At 38.0% G+C, this 22,138-nt stretch overlaps 1 protein-coding gene across 2 annotated transcripts in view; it reads right to left on the bottom strand.

Moving 5' to 3' along the window:
* Nucleotides 1-19,848, bottom strand: part of MS3_00006012 (uncharacterized protein) — a 43,744-nt gene extending 23,896 nt beyond the window's left edge. The window contains exons 1-12 of one of the 2 annotated variants that reach the window (XM_051214102.1): nt 19,776-19,848; nt 14,128-14,210; nt 13,948-14,084; nt 13,720-13,907; nt 13,023-13,087; nt 12,895-12,964; nt 12,731-12,836; nt 11,327-11,738; nt 10,337-10,532; nt 8,407-8,483; nt 6,032-6,369; nt 3,299-3,455 (exon numbers count right to left, since the gene is read on the bottom strand). In XM_051214102.1, the coding sequence (XP_051067230.1) occupies nt 3,299-3,455; nt 6,032-6,369; nt 8,407-8,483; nt 10,337-10,532; nt 11,327-11,738; nt 12,731-12,836; nt 12,895-12,964; nt 13,023-13,087; nt 13,720-13,907; nt 13,948-14,084; nt 14,128-14,185 (1,804 nt within the window). In that variant the 5' untranslated portion in view covers nt 14,186-14,210; nt 19,776-19,848. Of the gene's footprint in view, nt 1-3,298; nt 3,456-6,031; nt 6,370-8,406; nt 8,484-10,336; nt 10,533-11,326; nt 11,739-12,730; nt 12,837-12,894; nt 12,965-13,022; nt 13,088-13,719; nt 13,908-13,947; nt 14,089-14,127; nt 14,211-19,775 lie in introns of both variants that reach the window. The other variant, XM_051214101.1, reaches the window with a different exon arrangement.
* Nucleotides 19,849-22,138: the final 2,290 nt, after the last annotated feature.

Genomic DNA, 22,138 nt, shown 5'->3' with positions numbered 1-22,138 from the left:
CATGGGGCAGTTGAGCAAAGTTACGAGATGCAGTTTCATAGTAAACAGTGACCGAGATAGAAACATACATTATTTGTTGTGGATCTCAATAACGAGAAATGAGTAGCCATACGGAAGCATTCCCAAAAAAAGAATAAATGAGGAAGATTTTCTGAAATTACATTCTCTGAACTAAATGATTTAATAGTAAAGTCCACATTATATTATCAATACAAAAATTCACATGAAGTCAGATATTAAGATTTCTTTATAACCGACAAATAGCTTGTAATGTTCAATATTGAACTTGATTCGTTATTTCGAGAGGGAGAGGTGATTGCTCCCACAATCCGCCGTACCAGGGCTAAATAATATTGTTTGTACTCTTACACTAAAAATAATCATTAGTTTGTTAATGAAATATCTGCCATCTATTATACTTGATTTATAGTATATTTTATACAAAATAATATTCTATGTAAGGTAAAGACAGCCAATGTAATAAAAATCTCTGCAATAGTAGGCCTCAACATACAAAAAAGAAAAAGCATGATCCTCAAATACAACACGGAGAACACCAAACTGATCACACTGAGCCGAGGTTCGGGAGCAGACAACAAACGGATTACTCAGGACGGTTCGATGGGTAATGATAGTTAGAGGCCTATACTCCTCCGTGAGGAGTAACAAGTGTAAATAAGCAAATAATAAGAACTCGATGAACTTTGAATAGAAATTTTATTTATTTTTATGTGAACACATAAATATTGGTACAAGAGGGCACCAGATACATATGAGAATGGGAAGAGAAAAATAATGTAAGGTGCGTATAAGAAAAAAAAGGATAATAATGACCACAGATTAGTGTATGGTAACGTTAATAATAATAATAATAATAATAATAATAATAATAATAATAATAATAATAATAATAATAATAATAATAATAATAATAATAATAATAATAATAATAAAATAATAATAATAATAATAATGGGGGAAACAGAAAGGTACAACCAGAAAGAATTCTTTCAGTTAAGGAAGATACAACCTTTTTTATGAAGAAAGTAAAAGGAGGTTACAGCAGGATCGCCATTGGCTTCTATTCTGAGCCATATCTGATAACGTCTCTAGCCACTGTGTAGCACCATCTCTCGGACCCCAACCAGGGAGTCGTGAAGGACCAACACAAGCCAGTCCTTTGCAGCTTTCTTTCATACCACGAGACCATGTCATGCACTGACCGCCTCTCCACTTTTTCCAACCAGTCCCAGAGTCGGCAAATAATGCACGACGTGGAATTCTCTGGGAGGACATTCGCAGAACATGTCCAAGCCACCGAAGTCGGTGTTTCAAGACGGTGACATCGATTGCATTATCGTCTCTGTGCCCGAACACACGATGCCGAACCTCTGCAGTACTAACATGGTGTTGCCACTGGATGTCAGCAATCCTTCGGAGACAGCGATGATCGAACACAGAGAGTCTTTTAACGTCCTCAACTCGGAGAGGCCAGGTTTCACATGCATAGAGCAAAACTGCTCTCACCGACGCGTTGTAGATCCGACCTTTTACAGCCAGACTAACATCACGAAGGTGCCGAAGATGGCCCAGATTGGCATAAACCGCTCTGGCTTTCACTATACGTACATTGATCTCATCACTCACACCCCCACCAGCACTTATGCAGCTACCCAGATACACGAACTTCTCAACTACTTCTATCTGCTCACCATCCAGGGTGAGTACAGGATTAGAGTCCTGCCAGTCTTGTAGAAGTACTTTGCACTTTGAAGGTGCAAAGCACATACCATACTTACGGACACTGATTGCCAACTGATTAAGTGCGGATTGCATGCCTTGGGCATTATCGCACAGTAAGACAATATCGTCCGCATACTCAAGGTCGAGAAGTCTTTCTCCAGGCAACAGATCCACACCATCATTACTTACATCCATCAGAGCTGTTTCCAGAATGTCATCGATGGCAAAGTTGAAGAGGAATGGTGAGATTGGGCAACCCTGCCTAACCCCACTACTCGAATGGAATAATGGAGAGAGGTGGTTGTATGCCCTCACTCTGCCTGAGGTGTTTTTATATAGGGCTTTTAGGATGTTAATAAACTTCTCAGGCACACCCTTCTTCAATAGACAATCCCAGAGAACAGTCCTGTTCAACGAATCAAAGGCAGCCCTAATGTCAAGAAACACTACGATTGTTGGCCCTTAATAAGTATGACGGTGTTCTAACATTTGGCGGAGGGTGAAGATATGATCAATACATCCTCGACCAGAACGAAACCGAGACTGCTCCTCGCGAGCTAATCTTTCTAGGGGTTTGAACAACCTAAGAAATATGACGGGAGCCGATAGGTTGGACGCGATCGGAAGTAGACTTATCCCCCGATAGTTGTTACAGGAACGACGTGAACCCTTTTTAAAGATAGAGACAACTATCGACTCATTCCATGACGTTGGTACACTCTAACACCCAAACCTTTGTAAACAACACAGTCAGTTCCTTAGATAGAAAGTCACCACCGTCTTTAAAAAGAGCCGGAGGTAAGTCATCTGGGCCAGGTGATTTGTAACGCTTCAAGAGTTAGAGTTCCTTACGGACTTTCGCCTCATTTGATGGATCAGTCGTCACAGGCCATGGAGGGCAGGACAGTCTGACCGATGTTGCCGGAGCAGCAGGCCAGTTGAACTGCCCTTCGAAAAATTCTGCCCATCGTCCAAGACGTCGATGGATGTTAGTGATTGGCATCCCATCATCATCGCAGATTGTTTCGCTCACACCAAACTTCTTGCTGCCAGTGGCTCGGATGAGTTGGAAGAGCTTCCGGTAATTACCAGATGCAGTTGCTGCTTACAGCTCATTAGCACGCTCCGACCATCAGGCTCCTCGGTCCTTACGCAAGTTTTGCCCGATTTCATTACGTAACATCTTTCGCTTGTGGTCAAACTCACGGTCACCCGGAGTAGACCGACGGGCTTCAATGAGTTGTAAGGAACCTGAAGAAACCCAGTGCTTATAAGCGGGACGTTTCGCGAAGACGCAAGTGGCTTTACTCGCCATTTTCATGGTGTCATGGAGTTTCAACCAATGCTCATCTATACTTTTCGGTGCGATGGTAGCTAGCCTAGAAGCTAGCTCGGTTCGATGCTTACTTGGAACAGAAGTTGCAACCAATTTACTGACATCAATCCGTTTATGACGGAAATTAAGTAAATTCAGCAAAAAAAATATTTAATTCTTAACAAATAATTAACAGAATACAAATATTGAAAAGTTTGTTTGAAAGAAAAGAAAAATTACCATCATATAAACAAATTGAACAATTGGGTGTAGTAAACACTGATTGCATTTTATTAATCCAATCTAATTCACGTGGATCTAATAGCTGATTAGAGGATATAGTTGAAGATAATTTCATCGAAGAATTCACATTGTGAACACGATTTAAAAGACAAACCTATAAAAAGAGAGAAACGTTTAATAATAATGAACAACCATAAAAAAATGGGGGGAATTATTGGTAATATTGGGGATTTCAAAAAATTGTTGGATTGCATAGTTTACATAATTGATAAACATTAATCAGTCAACTATTGAAAAACAAGAGGCAATGAGCAGCTATTTCTGCCTAGCATGGTACTCTTTAGCAATATCGTGAATTAATTGAAGTTAGAAAGTCGAATTATTGAATGCAGACTGAATGGTCTAAAAATTAACCGTTCCCCGTAAAACTTAAAGGTTCCGAGTTTGCTCTCCAGTGAGGTCGTAGTTGCTGAGTCATATATTAAGACATATGTCTGGTGTCTGAAATGTTTTTTTTTTCATTTTCATTCACTCATACAATTTTACTACGTTTATTTCTAGCTAAAATAAAAGGATCGTATTTTTGGTGGAGTTTTGTTCTATGAGCTTTCATCGTCTATCTGAATGACTTCATCAGCTCCACGACCAAACCATCCAGCTCATAGAACACAACCCCATCAAAATTATTAACTTAGCTGCAAATCTTCTTCACCATCTCATGAGTCAAATGCCGTGCTGATATCAACACACTATTTTCTATTATACCAACATCAGTTGAAAAATCAGTAGACGGTTTAGTGTCTTGTATAAGTTTTACTTCAGAGTAAGTGTTCTATGTACTTATGTGACACCTGTTTCGCTACTAAGCAGACTTAGAGCATAGACTGTCTAATGGAAGAACTGAAAAAGCCTTTAGAAGTTCACGTCATTTAACATCGTCCCTGATGTTTATTTGATCCAATCAACACACGAAATATCTGACAGCTGAGATTTGTCTAAGATCCTTATACAATACTCATCTACATTAAGATGGTGTTATGCTTTGAAATATATGGTATTGATGCCTTCACTCCAATTCGGGGAGTATTGATTTAGTAAATAAAACATTCGGCTTTCGACAAGTAATTTGCGGGTTTAAACCTCACTTTCAACCCAGTTAGCTTTGAGTAGCTGCTTACTATCACCAGTCAGATCATACAAACAGTGTGGCTTGAAACCAAGTGCATAAATCTGTCTACGCGGTCACTGAGTTAATCAATGAAAATAATCTACTAGACCGAGTGAAATTAGTAGAGCGGTGATCAAATACAATAAACAGTTTTAAAGAATTTCTTGGATGAGCAGTACTGATTTTCGGTGTACAACGTTATTACATACAGAAGATAATAAACTGATAGATCAAGAAGCGTTATAATACAAAATTACCAACCACCTACATCAATATATTACACTGACCAGAGTAGAATAAAAATATCAATGAGATTATCACTGATTGTCATATATTCATTAAATAAATCTAATCTGAATAAATTGTAATAATAGAATAATGTTCCAATACTATATCTGTAGATACAAGCTATTTTGTTCAACAAACTAGTCCATATAGGTAAACGGATAGCCACTAAATAGTTCAGATAAACGACAACTATGAATGAACCGTCTTGTCATTTAGGTACCGATAAGTAGTAACGAGTTGATGTCTGATGATATTTTGGCACGAAATCAGAAAAGCTGGGTTAACCTCTCCCAATTTGTGCCAATTATTATGTAGGTGAGATGTTCATCTGTCAACCAAAGGCCGTATATACTATACAGAAGACCGTTCCGTTTTACTTTATGTCTGTGAAACATGATTTTCGAGAGCAAATATTATGATTAGGCTACAGGTTTTTGATCATTGATGCCTTCAAAGCGTTTCTTGAATCTCATGGGACTACCGAGTGATCAATGTTAATGTTACCTTACTATTCAAGATACATTAAAATCAAATTTATCGCCAATCAGCTTATTTTTATTATTTTATTTGAACACATAGATATTGGCACAAGGGGGCGTCAGATACATATTGCGCCACACAAATCTCATTTGATTTGAGAGCTGTGAAACTCCCCAAAGGCCCAAACCGAAACAGGTGGTTCTCTTAGACGGCCACGCCCGGAGCCTTTGACCTAAAGGTCTGATCCACAAGGCAGTGAAGCAAAGTAAGGAGATGCAGTCCCATGGTAGCCGGTGACCGACGATTAGTTCATACGCCATTTGTTTCTTCAGGTTACTGGAGCCCATATACACCATCGGTTTCGAATCAGGGTTTTCCAACATCCCTAGGTGGACTCTCCGTGTCCACCAACCCGGTTAAAGAGCAGAATATTCGCTTTTCGTCCTCTCAATTTTGTAAACAACGCCCTCGCCACGAGAAGGCGGTGAGTAGGACTTCCTTGACAGAGGCTATATACGCGTGGCCATGTGAGAGCATTTCGAGAGGAAGAGCTGACTCTCCCCACTCTCGGTCGTACCAGTGCATTTGGGGGCCAATCAGATTACCAACAGTTGCACTGATATAATCTATTCCATATAAACATAATTAATCATTTTGTTGAGGTTCATACTTTCCTTATATCAACTAACTATTACTAATAACAAAACTGAGTTTGCTAAACTGTGTGTGTTACAATTAACTCAATTTACAAAACGTATTAATTAGCATAAGAATAAATAAAGCAATGTACATACTTCTTCTAATAAATTGGCATTTGTTTCTATGGCTTTCACAGTATGTGTATTATAACATTTTTCCAATGATGAATCTAACCGGGGTTTGTATTCATCAATATTTTTATCAGTAATATTCATATTAGTAGTATTGGTAACGTTGGTGGTGGTGGTAGTATCAGTTGGCAACAAATTATCTACAGATTGAAAAGATAATCCTTCCTCTTCTAATTCCGCCCATGCATTCGTAACAGCAATACGCATAAATGTTTGGTGTAAACGTTCATTAGCATAATTAATACAATACTGTTCGAAACTATTTACATCCAAGCATTCAAAACCGAATAGATCAAGGATACCTGAAAAACATATATATATATATATATATATATATATATATATATATATATATATATATATATATATATATATATCAGCACAACGAGAAAATTAATATGAGGGAAATGACAAGAGAAGAGGATTCATTTCAATAGGGACGAAATCCTAAAAGAACACAAAATATTTCACAAAGAACACATGGGATTAAAGAATAAGGCGTTAAGAGTAAAGGAAGATAGAGAACACAATCCAATTCTTTGTAGACGTTTCCTCTAAAAGATTTTGGATTACTTTGTGTAATTCAATAACTACGGATGTACAGTGCGCAGTCACTCAATTCAGAGCTTTGGAGCTGATCCACTCTACTCATCAGATTACCATAAGTTATACAACATAATTTAATTTTCTTAAGGAGGAGGTATTCCTGGATCTGGAACCACTTATGCTTATTTACCAGGTTTTGCTAAAACTGAACCATTAGTTTTTTAAATCATAGATAAAAACCGTCACACTAGATGTAGTTGTTAGTTATGTCCATAACTAGCCAATCAAATCGTTGCTTAAACTTTCACCACATCAATCTGGTCTAATGTGCCTGTAGACTATCCCTGTTGAATGTAACCTGCCAAATGAAGGATGTTATTACCCTATTATATTAGTTTTCTTTTCATTTCGATAAGACACGCAATACTGACCGGAATGTTCACGCGTTTCACCTAATGACTATAATTCCTTTAATTATTGTACTAATCGAATTGTTATTTTTACGTTTAGAAACAGATAAAGTTTTCAAGTCAAATTGTCCTTGTTTTGACTATAGCTTAATCCACATAGATTCTGGGTCATCAGTATCGCGTTTACAGTTCCGGTGGAATATCTGTAGGACAAATTAAATCCTATAGTAGTATCTAACTACAGGCAGGAGAATCATCAAACCGACTTAACGCAAGTCTTTCTTTCTGGATATCGATTAGAATATATGCCCATATGAATGCAGTAGCAGTCATGAAGACAAATGATGTGAAAATTACTGTAACAGTAAATTCCGAAGGAACGGGTATTCATAAAATAGTAAGCACCACAATCCTAGCATGGAATTTTCTCTATGGTTGCTTTGTTGAAATGAGGTGAGGGACAGGGCAGACGGTGAAAGTATACGGCCAGATTTTTGATGGAAATCAATCCTGCTGGAATCACCTCGGTCTCAATGTTAAATAAGATGCTTACTGGTTAAAATATTAGACTTTGGATCATGAAGGCATGGGTTGGAACCCAAGCTACACCAAGTTTTGGTTTGTGTAATTAGTCAGTACCATTAACCCTTGGGTGAAAAATTGTAGCAGTAAATCGATTAACATAAAATCGACCTTGGTTACTGAAACACTTAAAATTAATGCTAGATATTTGGGTCCCAACGATAATTTGTAGTGACGTCATTATCCTTCATTATGAGATAGTATAGTCACAAGGTACCCGAATAAAAGTTTAGCTGCAGAATACAGTTAGCTTATTTAGACAGTGAAAAAAATAGCTAATTGAACAGCTTGTTAATTGATGGGCAAAATATCGTGTAAGTTATATTGATGTCCCACAATTTTACGCTGACCTCAGTAGGTTGAAAGAAATTTAGCGGGCCAAACCAAAATGTGGCATACGTTCATAAATTCATTATCCGCAGTATTGAACTATGTTATTAGATGAAGACTACATGGCTAGGGTCTGCATGATAACTGAGACCAGACGTTAGAGATTTTGTGTGAAAATTAGCATTATCCTAAATCCTGAGTCCCAATATTCCTCCATGTACACTTTTTAATTCAGTTCTCTCAAACAATAATTTCAATATTCAGTATTTGACGTTATCATTGTTACCATTCCATTTATACTCCTTCCTTATTCATTACATTAGTTTCATCTCGTCGAGCAAATAAGGTACGACAACTTGGTCAAATGCACATTTACATCAAACTCTACGTTGATTATGACTGATTGACAAAATAATAATAATAATAATAATAATTATAATTATAATTATAATAATGCCGGTAGCAACATACCCAATTCATTAACAACACCTTCAGTATTATCGAAATTCAACTGTTTGTTTATTAAATCGACCATGAAATGAAATAGACTAAAAAGCAAATAATGATGAATTAGAAAATTATAACTACAAAATTACAAACATTAAGAAAAGCTAACAAATCATGGATGACATAATATATCACGGTAAAGCAAAATCTGAAACGATTATAACATGATAGACTTATGGAACAGAAATCTCGCTGTACCCACAACACAATCTTTTTAACAGCTGATAGCAAGAGACATAATTTGTGGTGGTGGAAAATATTTGTAGCTAAAGTGGATAATTTAGGTGGAGTTTCGTCCTATGATTTGAATGGTTTGATCGTGGAGCTTTCATCGTCCATCTGAACGACCTGATCAACTCCACAACCAAACTATCCAGCTCAGAGAACAAACCTCCACCTAGATATCATTTGTTTTCGGTACACTATTCGAATTATCAATGAACTAGTCAAAATTATAAGTGAACGGTTAAGTAATATCTGTATTAATTTTTAAGTGTTACACTAATATAATGAGAAGTAAAAATAAGAATAAATATATATTAATTACGGTTTGATTCTGTTGCTTAGTCATAGATAATATCGAAATTGGAGTGAATGTCTACTGGTTCAAAATGTTACATCTAATGTCATTATAAATAGAAAATACCAGAAATGTGACAAATTATCTAATTTTTGGTTAGCAAATGATAGGTTTGCTATGTAAGGAATTCTTTGGTAACATTTTTCCTAGTTGATTTTACGTTAGCTATCAACTGATTGAATGTTTTCACTTTTATTTCGTCATTCTTTCTGGATCCTAATGCAATATCAAAAGGATTATCCTTTTACAATTATGACCTATGAGAATATTTGACACTTCCTGAAAGTCCTGTTTTTTTCCCTCTTATTCGCATAAAGATCGAGAGTTGAAGAGTTGTAGTGTATTACTTATTTCACATATCTAGTTTGTGAAGACCCAGTTTCATATTAAAAGAATCTCATAAACGTTCGAAATTCGGAATTACCGTAGACTATCATAACAGAGAGAAAGATGAAACTAAATAAATGAGAAGCAGAAAAAAGAGGGAAAGTCTGGTAAATCATAAGATGTAATTTTAGGAAAAGACATTAAGCTTCAGATTTAAATCAGTGAAATTTACCTAGTGAGTTGAAGCCTCAAAAACTGAATAATCAAAATAGTATTGATAGTCATCACGCAAATTTGACTTGTAAGTGTTCGCATTTCCCCATTGTTGATGTTGAAGACTGCAATTTATCAGTATCTACTGGGATGTGTACATCATTAGAGGATTGTCTCTGAATCGACATTTAGCTGGTAGCTATGTCGACTCAGTAGCTCAGTGTTTAACGAGTCGGCGCTTGAAGTGAAAGGTACTGAGGTTCAACTCTTAGCGTGAACGACACTGAGATGCAGGTACACCCAGCTGGCAAATGCGAAAGAGGACGAAGCATAAATACTGGATTCCACTGATAACTAACATCTAACTTTAATTAAAACCACAAATTATTTGGGTAGGAACAGAACACATGAATGTGTACATGGTGAATGAATGAGTCACATTTTATTCAGTTCAAACTTAAGATTTAAGGGAAGATTAAGAGCGAGTTCGATTGGGTTGCTGCGATCGGAATGAAAGTCATTTCACACAAAATTACCAGCCATAGTTTAAGACTGGCAAAGGCTCCAACCAGAAAGTCGTCATATACGTACATAACATAGACCAATAATCAAAACCTCCAAGTATTGATGTTGCCTCACGATTTAGCCACACTCAGTTTTCGTTATATTACTCCTACATAACTAAGGACTGATTCGAAAGAGGAGATAGTTAGCCATATGTAACAACCCAGAGAACACAAGGCCATCACAGTTGAAGCAAATAAATACACTAACCTATTGTATAAAGCTTTTACAAAACAATCACGTTGTTCTCGAGCTTGAGAAACTGTACACGCACATTTATAAGTTGTCACTCGTCTGGATTGATATGAGTTGGAACCAGCTTGAACAAGACGTGTTATAAATTGTTGTGGAAAACTATGAAGCAATTCACCGTCTGGAATACCTAAGAGTTTCCCAGCCATTGTAACTGCACATGGAAAATAAAAATGTGATGATTTGAAGAAATATTTGTGAATATATTATAAAATGTAGTAAGTACGGGTGTAAAAACTGTCATATAAATAAGTGACCACTGTTTTTCTTTTCATATATGTCTCAATACCTAATCAGGTGCTCACTATATCTGCTGCCAAATTCTATAAGATGTCTTATACGTTTCTAATGATAAAAACCAACTGTTTGATTTTCAGTGCTAAAATAAACAAAAATGTAGCTCAGATGTTTTAAGAATTAGAAATTAAGCAACTATCGGGTCAATTTAACTGTTTTCCAGTTTGCTTGTACTCTTGTGAAATAAGCTATTTATCCGTATCAATAAATTAATGAGTGTTTCTAAATGAAAATCCCATATTATAACACCAACTGAACTATTAGATGAGTAATACACGTTTTACGAATGTCATCCAACTGACTTCCGCACTTAGCCTTATTTGTTGACACTGAAATAAGGTGGAAAAAAGACAGAGATTGTATTTTTCTGACATGGAACTGTCGTATGAAGTCATTTTTGGTCCATAAAGACCTCATGTTTTAGTTCCTGGTGTTCATTAGACAGAGCTCAGAATAGAAGCCAGTAGTAACCTTATTGTAGTTTTAAATCAACTTTTGCATGAATATGAAATTCAATTTCTTAACTGAAAGAAACCTATTCTAGTCATATTTCTAACTGAAACGTCTTTTTTGTGTGTAACGTATATATTTGGTGCTCTTTTTTAACAAGTTTTTCTTGTTATAAATAAATAAAAATGATATGAAACTTACCTTTCTGTATATCATCGATAGAAATAGTGGCTAAACTGGCGGGATCATCTGAATACTGACGTTCCTGATGTTGGTGGCGATAATCTTGTTGATCATTCAATTTTGACGAATGACAAGGTGAGTTAGACGGAAGACATGATGAATTTATTTGACTTAAGTCAATATTTACACAAGACTCCGAAGAAATGAAATGTACACTATTCAATAGTAAAATTACACTTAGTAATTTATAAAATTCAAGCAATTTTTCATCTTTAATATTTAATGATCGAAATGCTTCAATTAAGCAAGACCAGTTGGAATGTGACTTTTGTAACACAAGATCATCACTACCATCATTATCATTCACTAAATAATGACAACCAATCAAACCAAATTGTATTTGATCTTCTTTTGATAAAGATTCCAAAAACTGAACAGTTGAAAAATTTATCCACAAGAATATTTGATGGAATAGAAAAAGCAATAATAAAGGAATAATAAGTACTAATCTTAACTATTTTTTATTTAAACACATAAATAAATATTGGTATAAGAGGGCACCAAATATATATGCGCCACACTATTTGTGTGTGCGGGCTGTGATACTGCCCGGGTGCCCAGACCGAAGCAGGTACTAATCTTAACTAATAAATATAGGACAAAATTACACTGGTTCGAATTGTTACATCAGAGTGAGATTAATAATCTAGATTACAGACTGATACTAGTTACTCAGTCACTGAAAATCAGAAAGTATTGGACGGTTATTTTGTCTCAGTGTGCGACTCTTCAGAAGTGAGTGTTCACGACCCCGACCACATGGAATCGAGTTCAGAACACGTTGCAAGCGCTTAATCTTTGGATCATCGAGTTGACATCCAGTGGTTTACGTTTCTAACTTTAATTGACATTTAGCAAAGATCTTATGATCCCATTGATGAGCGACTGTTTCACGCCCAACATCATTGAACCCCAGTGGTCATAGATGCTGAGGAAATCCATGGTAGGACATGACAGGTGTCCAGTGCTTCTTAATTTTTAATGGTTTTCTAACTAAGATCAATTCCGAAGCAAACTATAAAGTCAGCAATCTTAACAATACCTCCACAGTAAAGTGAGACTAACAAGATAAGTGAGGAAAGACATCAAATAGCACTAGTAGTATAAATTAAGGTTCAAATGGAAGCTAGACACTGAGAATATAGTCTGAAATATGAACGACAAGGAAGTCATATACCACTATAAACAGTAAATTTGACTAAGGAACTAGTGATCTGTTATTATTTGCAAATCTTATAGTACGCATCGGTGATCTAGTACATGAACATGTGGAACACTGTTGTTCACTAGTGATCTGGTTTCAATCTGTTCTCAGTAAACAAATGAATAAATAAACAGTTAAACAAAAAAACGTGTACTTACCCAACGGAATACATGAAATGACGAGAAAAGCGTTTGAGAAGTGAATACAGCTCTAGGCTTTTCTAAAAGATAAATTTGCAACTTTGCTGCAACGAGAATTTGATTTCTTTACGAATAAAAATGAAAAAGGACATTCGGATTTACAATAGAAATGTACAACTAACCGATCGTACAATAGGCGTATATATTTGCCGAAACGTGAACTATTTTCATTAAATTGAGTTTGTGCATTGCCTTAAAAAAATCGATATTTAGAAAGCAATAATTTACACAAAACATTTAAACGAATTACCAAGAGCTTCTAACACAGGATTCGATTGTATAAGTGTGTGTTCAATATAAGTTTCAACTTTTGCTCTGTCGAAAGTAAAATAAAATTTTAATTTTTTTTAAATAAGCGTTTAAGACCAACATTACTGAGAATACGAAATTCGCAAAGTATGCTCTGAATAAAAACTACATCAACAGAAGGATCGAAAAACTTGTACCTTCTTAATTTAGAATTTTCTCTAGTACACTCACAAGCCAGCATAAGATCGGACACATGACATTTAGGTCTCAAAGAGGTGGGAATCAGGAGGAAATAAAGTGAATCTACATAAGTTTCGTATCATGTTTACAAATGTGTATGGATTAATTTATTGAGTTGATTGTATCAGTGCTTTTATCCAAGGTTATAGATACACATTTTCTTACATAACTGAGTCAGTATTTGCCTTAATTAACCTTGAAGCACATGTCATGTTATGATTGTTTTTAAACCTCTTTTCAATCGTTACGTTGAAAAATGTCTACAATAAGCCGTAATATAAACCAATAAATCCATACTTTTTGTCAAATACGACTTCAAAAAATAATAGACGATACTCTATGTACTGGTTATCGTACATCGCATGAGTGGGGGAGCCAGTTAATATATGTTTGTGACTGACAGAAGACTATTCGGCCAACTTAACACTAAGTAAAAATGTAGAAAATAATCAGCTTACATTTGTTTCTGACGCTTTATACTACTTTTGTAGGTTAAGTAGCGTAATATATGTTTAGTAGCTTCTGTTTTCCCAGACCCACTTGTGCCCGTAATAATTATCGACTGATTATTTTGTGTCGATGATAACTGATATAAACACTCTTCAGCCATAGAAAAAACGTGCGGCTTTCTCCAACAATCGGGAATCTAAGTAGATTTTAACTAATACGAAAATCAAACAAATAACCTCATTAAAATCATTCCAATTATCACATGAGTAGTTTTGTGGACAGGCGCTTTTTGGATTGATTGATATTAGAATATTGGTTCCAAGCCATGTGTAAATTTCTGAACGTTCATATTTATTTATCAGACTTTCAACAACTATCTGTAGGTGAATTGAAACCCGAAAAGAACAATCGGTTACCTTCAATCACACTTGGTGTCGACAAATCTAGTAGATCAGCCGGTATATTTCCAATCATTAATAAAGATGATTCAGAAAACAAGCTGAAATATAAAAAGATGACAGTCTTAAATTTGTATAAAATTATCAAATCATATCATAAAATTACCACAACATAGCCAAGGGCAGAAAGATCATAACATGCTACTAATCCATGAAATTGACTTAGACGAATTAGTTAGATGGGCTAGAGGTTGGGGCTTAGAAATCAATGCTAGGAAGAGTGTGCTAATGCGTATCGGTCACGGTGATAGTTACCATTATACAATTGATGGTAAACCTCTTCCATGCGTTCAAGAACATAAAGACTTAGGAGTAATAATAAGTTATGACTTGAAAACAACTACGCATTGCAACGCAGCTTCTGTAAAAGGTTTTCGTGCGTCATGGTCACTTCGCCGAGCATTCAAATGCTTTGACGAGGAAATGTTTCAAATTTTATATCCCACCTATGTAAGACCACATCTAGGGTACTGTATCCAAGCAGCTTGTCCATGTCTGATACAGGATACCAACTCACTTGAGCGTATGGGAACAAAATTAGTGAAGGGTCTTTCTAGACTCCCTTACGATGAGCGTTCAAAACGCCTAAACCTTTTCCCCTTGTCGTAGCGTAGGACACGAGGTGACCTTATACTGGCATTTCGCATCTTTAATTACGATTTGGGTGTTAAGATGTCTTGTCTTTTTGCTCCCACCAGCAATAATAATCTCCGAGGTCATAGTAAGAAGGTTCACAAACCGCGATCTAATAAATCTAAAGTGGGGTCCCGTTTTTCTCATCGAGTAGTCAATGACTGGAACGCCTTACCCGAACAAGTGGTATCAGCCCCATCAGTGAATATTTTCGAGAAGCTGGGCCTTCACTGGGAGGCAATCTGTCAGGATGAACACAGGTCCACCAACCTAATATCCTTATTACTGAAGACTAGACCTTACCCATGATCGTAAGGGGTGGGACTCCTGCTGAAACCTGTACGGCGCTTGTCATCAACGGCTGGAGATGTTGGATTACATGGTGTAAAATTTATCGCAGTGAAGTTCCACTTTCTCTAAACCCTGAGGTGAATGCCATTCCTAAGTTGTTGCTGTGTGACCATACTTGTCTCTCGTTTCCATATTACCTTATACGCCGAGCTACACATCCTTCACAGCAACTAACCAGCCTATATCAGACGCTTATCAACTTTCCAAAAATGTATCCGAACTCTATGTCTATATTAATTATCCCGACAGCCCCAGGCGATTTCGCGCTCTATTTAAAAGGACAGTGGTATTCTTTCTCGTTGAGTTAATTAACTGTTTTGACCGTAAATTACGCATCGAAACTACTGTTTACACTTTAATTGCATCTACCCCAGTTAAAGTGATATTTTATTGAGTTTTTCGATTTTGCTTTTGTGTATTTATTGCATCGAAGCATACTTGGTCGACTTTTACTTGGTTTATTTAGTTAAGGTTTGAAAATCCTTTTACATATCCTGTTTTTGTCACCGTTCTAGTTGATTTTCAAGATGGCTAGGTCTACTCATAAATGTGGACAACCATACTGCTTATTTCCCGTGGATGAAGGGATGCAATGTGATGAGTGTAATAAGTGGTTCTATAAGATGTGCACCCGACTAAGCCCCACTGCATATAAAGTTGTTCAAAGCCCAACTCTCATTGGCTTTGTAGTTCTTGTTGCTCGAGCAAAACTTTGCTTATCCAGGAAGCAATTAGTCTCCTGGTGTTGGCTAATAAGAAGGTTGATGAGGGCTGTACTGATAACATTGGTACTGATGGCGAAGATTGCGTTAGTGTCGTAAGTGCTATCACGGCGCAAGCCAGACATCTACCTGTGCAACCCGCAGTTAAACGTTCTCCCCGAAACGATCAGTGAGTGACACGTCATTAGACGTTGGTGGCCATATTGCTACAGCAGCAACCGGTGACCCAGATAAAACAATTACTGTCCCGAGTTGTTCTAATGTAGACGTTTCGACTGATGGAAAATGGATGACGCGAAAACGCAGAAGAGCAGGAAAGATAACTAAAACTAATGACTGTTTACTTGGTAAGTCCTTGGTGGACTCTCAGACCAATCCGCTAAAGTCCCATACTAAAGCTTCGTCTGATATTGTTGTGAGTCATTCGCTTGACTCCCAGGACTCTGTTAAAATAAAAACTAATCGTAAGATACCAGTAGTTAAAATACAGGATCTAACGTCACGGTCGAAAACTGTGAACACAGTTTCAAAAGAAGCTAAACCCCTCCCTAGTTTAATTATTTGGAATCTAGAGGAGTCGAAAGATAACGACCCTGCTAGAAGACACGCACATGACCTGCAGTTAGTGGAGTCTGTGGTAAGGAATGTACTACCTGAAGAGGTTTCAGGGGTACATATTACAAAAGTAATACGACTTGGTAAATGGGTTGGAGGCGAGACCCAACCAAGAAGGATCCTGAAGCTGGTTCTCGGGAGTTTTGAAGAAAGAGACATATTATTGAAAAGCGCACTGAAAACTCGTACCTCAAATATCCGTATTCGACCAGATTGGCCGCTTGAGGATCGAATCAAGTGGAAGAATGCTCTTACGGAGTTGAGGATTCGCAAATTAAATGTCGAAAATAACCTTACCATTAAGGATTTTTGGGTAGTCAGGTCTTGGAAGCCAATGCTTCCGAGGCCTGTATGGGTAGAACGATTGATTTCCAAAACACCTTAAGTGTGTGCTACACGAACGCTCGTAGTCTTAGAAATAAAACGTCCGAGCTAACTCTGATAGTGCAAGAATTATGTCCCGATATAATCGTTATTACAGAAACTTGGTTCACCGTTGATATAGACTGTTCTCCTTTCATTGCTGGTTATATCTGTATCAGAATTGATAGAGTTTCAAGTCGCAAAGGGGGAGGTATAATATTATACGTTAGGGATCACTTCCGTATACAATCAACCATATCGGAGGCTCATATCAGTGGCACGTGTGAGGTTGCATGTTGTAAGATTAAATCTAGAAATGGGTTAGTGACTATAGGGGAATATACCGTAGTCCGTCTTGTCTTGCTGACGACTTTATCCTAAGACACATCTGTTCTTGGAGTATGGCAGAATGTTGTCTCATCATTGGGGACTTCAACGCACCGCATATCAACTGGATAGAGCTTACAGCTCCAGGTAGTGGTTTTGATAGCGACCTTTTATCTACCGTTATTCAGTGTGCACTTATACAATGTATCACAAAACCGACACATATTGATTTGAATCATAATCCGTCACTGTTGGACCTCGCCCTCATCCATCACTCTGAGGATGTCTTTGATATCCAGCACCTTCCTCCACTAGTGAACAGTGATCACGTTGTAATTCACTTTAAGTTTAGGACACATGGTATACAATTCGTATCTGCTCCACCCCGTCCCAATATCTGGCGAGCTAATATTCCGGAAATCAGAAACTGTGCTATCTCGACTGATTGGTCGGTCGACGCGGATGGATTGATCGAAGATGAATGGAATAAGTTTAAGGCTACATTCGAGTCCGTAACGTCCCCGTTTATCCTATGGTCAGCACGTAAGCTATCATATTGCCCTCCATGGATTAATAAGGAAAACCGGAAGCTGTTAAAGCGTAGGAAACATTTCTGGGACTTTTCTTGTTGACAGGTCATGCACCATTTAAGCGTGAGTACCAAAAATACCGTAATATCTGTAAGAAAACCATAGCCAAATCTTGTACCACTTACGAACGACAGTTAGTATATGATAGCCGTACTTGTCCGAAACGATTGTTTTCGTATGTTAAACGGCAAATGAAACGTAGTGATGGTATTCCCCGTTACTGTTACACGAAAATTCAGAATTACTAGCTGAATCAGATCGAGCAAAAGCTGAGACTTTTTCAGATTATTTTAGCGAAGTCTTCTCTACGTTTATTGTGACAAATACTTGTCCCACTCACACCGAGATGCCAACCATTGAATCTGTACAGGTGACTGAGGAAACTGTCCTTCCGTTGATAACTAACCTCAAACCTGGTAAGATACCGGGCCCTGACGGGTTACATCCACGGTTGCTGTCATCTATTGCGGACATTATTTCAAAACCGCTTGCGACACTCTTCAACATGTCCCTCTCACTCGCTCAACTCCCTAGAGATTGGAAGGACGCTATAGTTAGTCCTATATTTAAGGACGGTCAGCGACAGATAGTATCTAACTACCGGCCTGTCAGTCTAACTAGCATAGTCGTTAAGTTACTCGAAAAGATAATTCGGGTTAGGTTGCTAAGCCACATAGATTTACACAATCTGTTAGCTCCTGAGCAACACGGATTTCGTAACAAGCGTTCATGCTTGACTAACTTGCTTATTGCGAGGGAGGATTGGACAGCAGCCCTAGATCACGGTCTGTCTGTCGACGTGATATTCATAGATTTTAGCAAAGCGTTTGACAAGGTTTCACACGTAGGTCTTATGCAGAAGCTCACGAGCTTCGGAATAATAGGTACTGTACATGAGTGGATAGGAAATTTCTTATGTGACCGCAGACAGAGAGTGAGGGTCAATGGAACGCTACCCGATTGGAAGCCGGTCAAAAGTGGTGTACCCCAAGGCACCATCTTGGGCCCTCTGCTCTTCCTTTTCTACGTTAATGAGTTAACGCTGTTACTTAGGTCGTCGACATTATTGTTTGCGGATGACGTAAAAATCTGGAGAACAATAAAAAGTGCGGCTGATCATGTGGATCTTCAAGCTGACTTAGACGATTTAGTTAGATGGGCTAGAGGTTGGGGCTTAGAAATCAATGCTAGGAAGAGTGTACTAATGCACATCGGTCACGGTAATAGTTACCGTTACACTATTGAGGATAAACCTCTTCCATGCGTTCAAGAGCATAAGGACTTAGGAGTAATATTAAGTCATGATTTAAAAACAACTGCGCATTGCAAAGCAGCCGCTGTCAAAGGTTTTCGTGCGTTATGGTCACTTCACCGAGCGTTCAAATGCTTTGACGAGGAAACGTTTCGAATTTTATATCCCACATATGTTAGACCACATTTAGAGTACTGTATCCAAGCAGCTAGCCCGTGTCTGGTAAAGGATACTAACTCCCTTGAGCGTGTCCAGCGTGGGGGAACGAAATTAGTGAAGGGTCTTTCTAGACTCCCTTACGATGAGCGCTTAAAACGCCTAAATCTTTTCCCCTTGTCGTATCGTAGGACACGAGGTGACCTTATACTGGCATTTCGTATCTTTAATTACGATTTGGGTGTTAATATGAATTATCTTTTTGCTCCCCCAGCACTAATAATCTCCGAGGTCATAGTAAGAAGGTTCATAAACCACGATCTAATAAACTTAAAGTGGGATCCCGTTTTTCTCATCGAGTAGTCAATCATTGTAACGCCTTACCCGAACAAGTGGTATCAGCCCCATCAGTGAATACTTTCAAGGAAAAGCTGGACCTTCACTGGAAAGCAATGTGTCAGGATTAACACAGGTTCATAAACCTACTATCCTTATTACTGAAGACTGATTTTCACTACGAATTGGTATTGACTATGATGCGAAAATCCTATTAGGTCGTACAGATGAATGGATTCTGGGTCAAAATCTAAAACTTACAATCTTTAGCCTCATTGTTTTGTGGCAACGCTCCTAAGGTATCGTCCACTGATGGAGGTCGCGAGCACTTGAAGGTCAAACTATCGCAAAATGATTGGTGCGTCACATCGACAACTCGTGAAAATTTTCAGAAGCGGTCAAATCAAGACATTAATAGATTTGAATTGAGTTCAGCCACACCATGTCTATTAACGTTCATTCTTGAAGTAACAAAGACGATGCCATCGTGATGATACATAATATAGGTAATATGACTTCTGTGGTTAATAATAATTAATAAATGTGCACCCGTTTAAGTCCCACTGCATATAAAAGATGTTCGAAGCCTAACTCACATTGGCTTTGCATGTTTTGCTGTGCCAACAAGGGATTGCTAATACAGGAGGCAATGAGCCTATTGGCTTTGGCCTATAAGAAGAATGATGGCATATGCGCCGACAACACGTGCCCGTACGGGCACTGACAGTGACGAATGTGTCAGTGTTATTACGCGACGCCTCAAACAACCGACTCTGACCGACGTAAAAGTGAAGTCTTCGTTGATATTAACAGGGGGAGTAGTACCACCTAGTACTGACATTGTTAATAATGCACCTTTGGTGGGAACCGAAGATCTGGATAAAACAGTCACCGTTCCAAATAGTCCCAGTGTTAAGAGGGATGAAAAATGGACTACGGTACGTAGGAAACGAAACGAAAAGAAAAAAGCTGTAAGCAGTACACAGGTAGTTAGTGACTCACTGGTGGACTCAAATTGTGAGCCACAAATTGCACTACCAAGATCTGATCGTAAGAGTGAAACCCATCCTGGTGATGATGTCACAAGTATTCAGTGTTTGACAACGCTTCTACCAGTAACACCTTCTAATATATTTCGTTCCCACCAAGAGAAATCAAAAGACAGAGTCGAGGAGATCGGAAGAGTATATTTGGCGATGACCAATATATCGGAATTCTCTGATCTAATCTGGCTAGCGATTGCGGTTGTTGTTGAGCACGGCGTTACCACACGTGATCTGGTACGGATGCCTGACCGAGAGCCTTCAGCTAGATGAGTCCACTAAAACATATGGTCAGCATCCAATGTCGAAAACTTACAGAGCTATTTATTTTAGGGATTTATTTACCGCTACAGATCACTCCCCCCCTAGTGGGGCAGTGACGACCCTAAGACGTGGCCAGCCAGAAGTTTAAACCCAACGAGTTTGTCGTTGGTAAACACCCTTCTGATAGCTTACTAAGTGTAGCAGCGTCTGGTCGTCTTTCCTTACTATATGGGACGGAGGTACAACATAGTAAAAAATCACAACGAAAAGTTCGACTCCTCGTAAACTGCATTGTTCTTTTCCAGCCGTCCTGGAAAAGAAAATAGAATATGTAAGTGCATGTCGAAATACACTCGTATGTGCGTAAAAACAAAATGTCGGCGAAAAAATGGTATATAACCAAGCACACGTAATAGCGTTAGAAAATAATTTTTTTGTTTTGTTTTTTTTAAAATAAAAATATAAACATATAGGCATATTAAAATCGTTTTGTTTAAAAAAAAATTGTATGTCGTAAAAAGAAAGATCGAGATAAGATAAAACGTCGAGTAGTGCCTTACGTGCAGTAGTCGTTTAAATGTTCTGGAAATCTTACTCTTCTTCCAGAACGCGTCGTTTTAGGATTATTTTCAGATACATTCGGAGTATCGTCGCTAGTGTTGGTTGTCGGTTGGGGAATTATGAGTGTAGGAGTCGTGTTGTGCGATTGTACCGAAGGAAAGTCGACGTGAATAGGATTTCCTTCTAAATACGCTGCTTTTAAGCGATCAATGCTGATGCTATCATTTGTTCCGTTCTTATCGACTATATAGTACTTAGATTCACGTTGAAGAACTTTGAAAGGTCCCTCGTACGCTGATTCGAATGGTCGTCGATGCGAGTCTCGACGAACGAAAACGTGTGTACTATATCGTAGGTCAGGTTGAACGAATACATCAGTTGATTGAGGTCGAGTGGAAGCAGGTTTAACTGAACGCATTGCGTTTGTAAGCCTGTTCGTGTAGGAGGTTAGATCCATGTTCATTGAACAGGACGAAGGATCCACGAATTCTCCTGGAAGTCGAAGTGTCGTTCCATAAACGAGTTGAGCCGCAGTGTATCCAATGTCAGCTTTCACTGCATTGCGGATACCTAGTAAGACAAGTGGAAGAGCGTCGGTCCACTGTGAAACGTTTGCAGCTGATAGTGAAGCTTTTAGTTGTCGGTGAAAACGTTCTACCAACCCGTTTGCTTGTGGGTGGTAGGCGGTCGTTCGGAAGCGAGTGCTTCCTAAAAGTGTGGTCAGACGACGGAAAAGATCAGATTCAAACTGACGTC

The sequence above is a fragment of the Schistosoma haematobium genome, chromosome 2 (genome assembly GCF_000699445.3).
Source record: "Schistosoma haematobium chromosome 2, whole genome shotgun sequence".
In the NCBI taxonomy this organism is placed as follows: domain Eukaryota; kingdom Metazoa; phylum Platyhelminthes; class Trematoda; order Strigeidida; family Schistosomatidae; genus Schistosoma; species Schistosoma haematobium.
This window is presented reverse-complemented; position numbering and strand designations above follow the sequence as displayed.